This window comes from Scophthalmus maximus, chromosome 9 (genome assembly GCF_022379125.1).
Source record: "Scophthalmus maximus strain ysfricsl-2021 chromosome 9, ASM2237912v1, whole genome shotgun sequence".
NCBI classification, from domain to species: domain Eukaryota; kingdom Metazoa; phylum Chordata; class Actinopteri; order Pleuronectiformes; family Scophthalmidae; genus Scophthalmus; species Scophthalmus maximus.
This window is the reverse complement of record NC_061523.1, coordinates 24,086,835-24,095,233: the sequence shown is the minus strand read 5'-3', so window position 1 is coordinate 24,095,233 and position 8,399 is coordinate 24,086,835. Positions and strand designations below refer to the sequence as shown.

Below are 8,399 nucleotides of genomic sequence, written 5' to 3'. Positions count from 1 at the left end.
CTGATAAAAAGTGATTCAATATTTTGTTCAAAAATAAACAAAATCAATCATATGCATTGAAAAACATATCAAACGAAGCCCCTCCCCCAAACGAAGGTGACGTATCTATGAACCAGAGCTGACACATCCCAGCACTACGTCACTTCCGCCAGGTTACAATATAAATCCAAAGGTCGTTATTCCTCCAGCCACGAGGAGGCGCTGTGACGTAGACTGTGACGTCCCTGCGCTTCAAACTGTCCCGGGAAAAATCTGTCGGACCAGATCGTCAACACAAGAACCTGAACCAGAACCTCAACCAGATCCGTTTAAAGTCGTCATGGTTCAAGATTTTCACGTTGTCAAGTGTTTCAAGTGTGAGAACTTCCAGGTTCAACAGGTAACACACGCACACACAGACATACTGGCACACACACACACACACACACACTGGCAGACACACACACTGGCACACACACACAAACGCACGCACGCACACACAGACAGACAGACTGACACAGACAGACAGACTGACACAGACAGACAGACAGACCTGGTACAGACACACAGATAGACATGCAGTCTGGTTCCTTCAGTATAAACTTAAACGACGTCATTCCTGCCATCTTGTGGCAGGTGAAGAGGGTTAATGTTTTGCCCTGTGTTCTGTCAGGTGAAGAAGGTCAACAGGTGGAGCTGTAAAGTTTGTGGAGAGAAACAGACGCTGCTAAAGGTCAGAACAAAACTTTTCTTCTTTGAAAACATTAAAGAGTTTGATTTAGTCTCAGATCCCCACATAACCCTAAACCTAACCCTAAAAATGTTCAAAGTAGAAAGAGTTTCTGCCCCCTGAACCAATCTGGAGTCACAGACATGTTACATTGATTGGTTGATTGACAGGAGTATGGCCGGGGCTCCGGGGCAGACTGCAGACGTCATGTTCAGAAAATGAATGCCATGAAAGGAGCCATGATGGAGGAGCAGGAGCACAACACCTGGTCACTATGGTAACCAACATGTCCCACAATACACGGTTTCTTTCAGTGTCATCAGGGTTCTCACCTGTCAATCAGATGTTTTTTCATGTGTGTGTGTTTGTTCACAGGGAACAGGACAAGGCAGAACCTGAGGAAGAGAGAGACGACCAGGTGAGAGCAAACACGCACGCACGCACGCACACACACAAGGTTGTAAACTGGGCTCTGACTGTCGACAGGTGAGACAGACTCAGGTGAGTCGCTGGAGCAAATACCTGGATCCACCTGAGGAGGCGGGGCTAGAGGAGGAGCAGGAAAAGGTTTTGATGGACAGACAGCAGTTGCATGGCAACAACGTTACTGACAGGTGCGACTTTTATTATTTAAAAAATATGACAGGTGACAAACAGGGCTGATCGATAACTTAAAACATTTAACATGAAAAATCAAAGACAAGTCAAATTATAAACATCCTTTTAAGTTCCTCCATTTCTTCTGTTTGTCCTCGGATTTCGACTGCAGCGACGTTTGTCTGGTGACTTCACCTGAAACGAATCCTGTTCAAATGTGACAAATGCAACAGACTGTGAGTTGGGGGGAGGAGTCATGAGTATGGGGGAGGAGTCAATAGTCCGGGAGGAGGAGTCAACTGCAGGTGTTCTCTTGCACTATGGCACAGCAGCTGTGGTAGGCGGGGCCTATGTTCTCATGAATATTCAGTCTCAGAATTCCTCAGTGAGGGAGAGAGTGGACTGTTTCAAAGGGTAAACAATGTTAAAAAAAATATTAGACATAGCAGATTATTTTTTATAAACTTTAAACACTGGTCATTTTGTCCTGGCATAGAACTGACCGCTGACCTTTGACCCTCTGTTCTGACAGGAAGAGGAAAAGAAGAGATGCAGCAGAGCAGGTACAACGCTTACATCCCCTTTAACTGACATCACAGGTGGATTCAGTTTGTCCTTCCTCTCTAGTTGTCCTTGACCTCAGTAAATAAGGTCAAAAGGTTAAAGTAGGATTAAACTATCGTGGTGAAACCAACGTGGATATCCAAACCGATTAATTCCGCCAATCAGTTGATGCTAACGTTAGCTGCTACCGGCACTGCTTCCGGAGCATCTTCTTCTCTGACGGAAGTAGGTGATAGATTATACTTGTCGGCGCCCCCTGCAGCCTCTCAGCGTGAAGTGCAAGTCAGAGTATGCAGCTGCTCAGTTCATTCACGTTTTAATAAATACATTAATATAATCATTTAAGTGTTTGAGTGTTAATGAGGAAAATTATATTAACTTGGATGTGACCCCCCAACACACACACACACAAAGTACATGTGGGGTGGGGTCGAAATGTCCTTCCTCTCTACTGTTCCTTGACCTCAGTGGAAAACATCATGAGGTCAAAGGTGTCAAAAAGGATTCATAGGACTTATGAAAAGAGAATCCGACTCCACTGACACTAAACAACGTTGTCATGTGACGGTGGATGTTGTTGATGCGTCTGTCGTGGTGAAATGACACATTTCTGAAGATGAACTACAAAAACCTCAGCAGCTCCATCAGCATGTTTCAGTGTTTTATGATTTATATGTAACCGTAATTTACATCTGGATCATATTCATACTCTTCTTTAGATTTAAATCGTTTACGTCGTGCTTGGCGAAAGTAAACAATATTTATTTTATATTTTATTTTATTTATCAATTTTCAGTAAATGAGTTTCTTTAAAAAATCAAATTTTCTCTGTGGTCACAGATCTTCAGTCCGACAAGAACTCATGGTGAACCTATCAAAACCAGAACCACCAGTCTGAACCAGTCCAGAACCACCAGTGAGAAGAAAGTTCATCCTCCAGATGTCAGTTCTGGTCCGGTCTCCAGGTGGCCTCTTTTCCTCAGTTCTGACTGTCAGGTGCAGAATGGAGAGAAGCCGTCTGTCAGTGGGTGGACTCGACAAGTGGGTGGAGCCACCTCCCTCCCCTGTGGTGACATAATTACCAGCTCCCGCCCACTTCTTCCTGTTTCCTCCCTGTTTGAAACCGAAGAGGATTTCAGCTTCGAGATCTGAAAAATCATTATCATGAATAGGTGGTGTAATATTTCATATAAAGTGCAGCTGATCAATAAACCGATCAATTACAAACAGATGCTTCAGTTCAGTTTTTATTGTTTAGATTAAACAAACATGTTACTAATGAATAAAACAATAATCAATGAGTTAAATGTATTGATCAACAACAATGATAATCAATGAAAATCAGGTGATGATGTCACTGGTAGAGTATAAGTGATGATGTCATCAGGGCTGGTGTGGGCGGGGCTTCTTGGCATACTGGATAGCGTCGAGCGCGGCTCCGATGTCGAAGGTTTTGGCCTGAAGGAGTCGAGTCAACCAGCCGCCCTCGTCCGTGAAGCCCATGGACAACATGAGGGACAGAGACTCCACCAGGCGGGGGTCGGCCTCTGGGTCAAGGGTCAGAAGTCAGTGGTCGCCAGGGGCATCATAAGGGTTCACTAACCAGTGCAGAATGTGGTCTTACCTTGAGGCAGGTGGGGGTAAAGAGCTGCCTCCCTCAGACCCGTTGGACCCGGCTGTCCCTCTGTAGAGGGGTCCTGGTCCTGGTCCTCGGGCTGGAGGGACTGCAGTTCTCCGGTGGAAGGGTCGACCTCTCTGGAGCTCAGGTGAGTCCACTCCTCATCACTACTCCCCTGAAGACAACACAATCAGTTCAGACCTGGACCAGACCTGTACCTGGACCAGACCTGGACTGCAGAACTGACCTTTGATCCCCCCATCTCCACGTCGTCCCCCAGACTCTGACATGAAGTGTTGACCTTTGACCTCTGACCGTCATGCTCCACATCGATATCCACGTCGATACCTGCAGACATGACATCACTTCCTGTTTGAGGCAGTCACTGGAGAACAGATCCCATTCTTGAGTGACAGCCAATCAGAAAGCTTCATCTGAAGCTTGAACAGTGATATCACTCACCCAGTGGACTCAACATGGCTGCCACACCTTCTCCGATGTTCTTCAGGAAGTCCACATTGTCCTGAGAGGCTGCAGACACAGGGCGGAGGTCAGTGTTAATGTCATTACAATGATCAGATCAGATAGTTATTGGTTATAGTTGATGTAAATATTGATAATAATACAGGACAATCAGATCACAACACTGACCACAGTCAGCTGCAGGTCCGGATGCAGCCTCGTTCTGACCCTGGTCCTGGTTCTGACCCTGGTCCTGTTTCCGATTCCCCATGCAGTGTCTCATCCTCTTCATCCACTTCCCCCGAGGAAACCACTGCTGAGAGACAGAGAAGGAACAGGAATCTGGATCAGGTGGAACAGGTCTATATGGTGTGGATCAGGTCTACATAGTCTGGATCAGGTTGATCAGGTCTACATGGTCTGGATCAGGCTGAGTTTACAAATAAACATAATAATTATGAATTGACAGACTGTGACAGTTTCTTCCCATGATGCACCTCACCTGCAGCGGGTGCCACATGGGCAGCAGGGCGTGCTCGGTGTGCGTCCCTCGAGCCTGGCAGCCGGAGCACAAGTCGTAGTTTGGACAAACGGAACACTTGAAGCGAGTTCCCACCACGGGACCGTCGCAGCCATCGCACGTGATGTTAGGGTGCAGCGCGGGGGGTGGGGCCAGGCGAAGGGGCGGGGCATGAGGAGCTCCAGGAGGAGGAGGAGGAGGGGGGGCAAAGGTGAAGGGGGGGAAGGCGTGGAGAGGGAAGTCTCGACGGTGCTCCTTCTTCTCTGAAAGAGTTCAATCAGAAACATATTAATATTGAACTCGTATTAATTATGATTATGATTATAAAAGATTATGTGTGTGCATGTCTAAGTGTGTGTTTGTGTGTGTTAGTGTGTGTGTTTGTGTGTGTGTGTTAGTGTGTGTGTACCTTTGATGAAGAGGCGGAAGGTGTCGTCCTTCAAACAGGTCAGACCCATCATCAGTTCATCATCAGAGGAAAACGCCACCAGGTCTCCATCTTCATCTGAAATGTTCATCATCATCAGCAGAAGTGACAGAGGTTGTATACATACAACAAATACATACATGTATACATGTTATACACACATATATACACACCTCTGTAGAACATCTCACCTCTGTAGAACATGTGGAACATGTCTCACCTCTGTAGAACATGTCTCACCTCTGTAGAACATTAGGGAATATGTCTCACCTCTGTAGAACATGTCTCACTTCTGTAGAACATGTCTCACCTCGGTAGAACATGTCTCACCTCTGTAGAACATGTGGAACATGTCTCACCTCTGTAGAACATGTCTCACCTCTGTAGAACATGTCTCACCTCATTAGAACATGTGGAACAGGTCTCACCTCTGTAGAACATGTAGAACATGTCTCACCTCATTAGAACATGTGGAACATGTCTCACCTCTGTAAAACATGTAGAACATGTCTCACCTCATTAGAACATGTGGAACATGTCTCACCTCTGTAAAACATGTAGAACATGTCTCACTTCTGTAGAACATGTCTCACCTCTGTAGCACACGTCTCACCTCATTAGAACATGTGGAACATGTCTCACCTCTGTAGAACATGTCTCACCTCTGTAGAACATGTCTCACTTCTGTAGAACATGTAGAACATGTCTCACCTCTGTAGAACATGTCTCACCTCTGTGAAACATGTGGAACATGTCTCACCTCATTAGAACATGTGGAACATGTCTCACCTCTGTAAAACATGTAGAACATGTCTCACTTCTGTAGAACATGTCTCACTTCTGTAGAACATGTCTCACTTCTGTAGAACATGTAGAACATGTCTCACCTCTGTAGAACATGTCTCACCTCTGTGAAACATGTAGAACATGTCTCACCTCATTAGAACATGTGGAACATGTCTCACCTCTGTAGAACATGTCTCACCTCTGTAGAACATGTAGAACATGTCTCACTTCTGTAGAACATGTAGAACATGTCTCACCTCTGTAGAACATGTCTCACCTCTGTAAAACATGTGGAACATGTCTCACCTCATTAGAACATGTGGAACATGTCTCACCTCTGTAAAACATGTAGAATATGTCTCACTTCTGTAGAACATGTCTCACCTCTGTAGAACATGTCTCACCTCATTAGAACATGTGGAACATGTCTCACCTCTGTAGAACATGTGGAACATGTCTCACCTCCATAGAACATGTCTCACCTCTGTAGAACATGTGGAACATGTCTCACCTCTGTAGAACATGTCTCACCTCATTAGAACATGTGGAACAGGTCTCACCTCTGTAGAACATGTAGAACATGTCTCACCTCATTAGAACATGTGGAACATGTCTCACCTCTGTAAAACATGTAGAACATGTCTCACCTCATTAGAACATGTGGAACATGTCTCACCTCTGTAAAACATGTAGAATATGTCTCACTTCTGTAGAACATGTCTCACCTCTGTAGAACATGTCTCACCTCATTAGAACATGTGGAACATGTCTCACCTCTGTAGAACATGTGGAACATGTCTCACCTCTGTAGAACATGTGGAACATGTCTAACCTCTGTAGAACATGTCTCACCTCATTAGAACATGTGGAACAGGTCTCACCTCTGTAGAACATGTAGAACATGTCTCACCTCATTAGAACATGTGGAACATGTCTCACCTCTGTAAAACATGTAGAACATGTCTCACCTCATTAGAACATGTGGAACATGTCTCACCTCTGTAAAACATGTAGAACATGTCTCACTTCTGTAAAACATGTGGAACATGTCTCACCTCTGTAAAACATGTAGAACATGTCTCACCTCATTAGAACATGTGGAACATGTCTCACCTCTGTAAAACATGTAGAACATGTCTCACTTCTGTAGAACATGTCTCACCTCTGTAGCACACGTCTCACCTCATTAGAACATGTGGAACATGTCTCACCTCTGTAGAACATGTCTCACCTCTGTAGAACATGTCTCACTTCTGTAGAACATGTAAAACATGTCTCACCTCTGTGAAACATGTGGAACATGTCTCACCTCATTAGAACATGTGGAACATGTCTCACCTCTGTAAAACATGTAGAACATGTCTCACTTCTGTAGAACATGTCTCACCTCTGTAGAACATGTCTCACCTCATTAGAACATGTGGAACATGTCTCACCTCTGTAGAGCATGTCTCACCTCTGTAGAACATGTAGAACATGTCTCACTTCTGTAGAACATGTAGAACATGTCTCACCTCTGTAGAACATGTCTCACCTCTGTAAAACATGTGGAACATGTCTCACCTCATTAGAACATGTGGAACATGTCTCACCTCTGTAAAACATGTAGAATATGTCTCACTTCTGTAGAACATGTCTCACCTCTGTAGAACATGTCTCACCTAATTAGAACATGTGGAACATGTCTCACCTCTGTAGAACATGTGGAACATGTCTCACCTCTGTAGAACATGTCTCACCTCTGTAGAACATGTGGAACATGTCTCACCTCTGTAGAACATGTGGAACATGTCTCACCTCTGTAGAACAGGTCTCACCTCTGTAGAACATGTAGAACATGTCTCACCTCATTAGAACATGTGGAACAGGTCTCACCTCTGTAGAACATGTCTCACCTCATTAGAACATGTGGAACATGTCTCACCTCTGTAAAACATGTAGAACATGTCTCACTTCTGTAGAACACGTCTCACCTCATTAGAACATGTGGAACATGTCTCACCTCTGTAAAACATGTAGAACATGTCTCACTTCTGTAGAACATGTCTCACCTCTGTAGAACACGTCTCACCTCATTTGAACATGTGGAACATGTCTCACCTCTGTAGAACATGTCTCACTTCTGTAGAACACGTCTCACCTCATTAGAACATGTCTCACCTCTGTAGAACATGTCTCACCTCTGTAGAACACGTCTCACCTCATTTGAACATGTGGAACATGTCTCACCTCTGTAGAACATGTCTCACCTCTGTAGAACATGTCTCACTTCTGTAGAACACGTCTCACCTCATTAGAACATGTCTCACCTCTGTAGAACATGTGGAACATGTCGCTCCTCAGGTTGCTGAACGTCGCCGCCGTCTTTCGGTTCAGGTATTCGAAGCTGGAGGAAACGTCGTGATCCACCGTGAACCTGCGGATCTCTCGCACCGCCTCGTCCTTCCCCAGCAGGTAGGCCTTCACCGTCACCACCGACATCACGACTCTGAACACGGACAGTCGGACCACAGTCGCGACACTAACACTCACTTTGACAGACTCAGACGAACTTTGTGACGCAGTGTTAAATCCTCACTTTGTTTACTTCCTTGACAAACATCACAGTCATTTGGAAACGGGAATATTAACGCAGCCTCTCATTGGTCAGCTCACGGAGCCCCGCCCAGACAACCAATAAGAGACGAGGGAGTGACTCAGCACTTTCCAATGAGGG

General features: G+C 45.2%; 2 protein-coding genes across 6 annotated transcripts; one reads left to right on the top strand and one right to left on the bottom strand.

Annotated features, from left to right (window-relative positions):
• The first annotated feature begins 174 nt into the window (after positions 1–174).
• Positions 175–3,097, top strand: LOC118319144 (MRN complex interacting protein). 4 transcript variants are annotated; one of them, XM_047334393.1, is made up of 7 exons: positions 175–379; positions 653–712; positions 880–986; positions 1,085–1,127; positions 1,205–1,210; positions 1,839–1,869; positions 2,711–2,874. In XM_047334393.1, exons 1-7 carry the CDS (start codon positions 320–322, stop codon positions 2,737–2,739), a joined length of 336 nt encoding a protein of 111 aa, XP_047190349.1. In that variant the 5' UTR covers positions 175–319; the 3' UTR covers positions 2,740–2,874. The 4 variants fall into 4 exon arrangements, with proteins under 4 accessions (XP_047190349.1, XP_047190348.1, XP_047190347.1 ...); XM_047334392.1 differs by having other exon boundaries at positions 1,196–1,210; XM_047334391.1 differs by having other exon boundaries at positions 177–379; positions 1,205–1,323; positions 2,711–3,097.
• A 7-nt stretch (positions 3,098–3,104) lies between these two features.
• On the bottom strand, positions 3,105–8,302 carry sqstm1 (sequestosome 1). 2 transcript variants are annotated; one of them, XM_047334384.1, is made up of 8 exons: positions 7,993–8,302; positions 4,880–4,975; positions 4,453–4,733; positions 4,140–4,263; positions 3,951–4,019; positions 3,736–3,836; positions 3,495–3,663; positions 3,105–3,417 (listed from the first exon to the last, which is right to left on the bottom strand). In XM_047334384.1, the coding sequence occupies exons 1-8, from the start codon at positions 8,162–8,164 to the stop codon at positions 3,254–3,256; spliced, it is 1,176 nt and encodes a 391-aa protein (XP_047190340.1). In that variant the 5' UTR covers positions 8,165–8,302; the 3' UTR covers positions 3,105–3,253. The 2 variants fall into 2 exon arrangements, with proteins under 2 accessions (XP_047190340.1, XP_035505169.1); XM_035649276.2 differs by having other exon boundaries at positions 4,140–4,266; positions 7,993–8,301.
• Between the last annotated feature and the right edge of the window lie 97 nt (positions 8,303–8,399).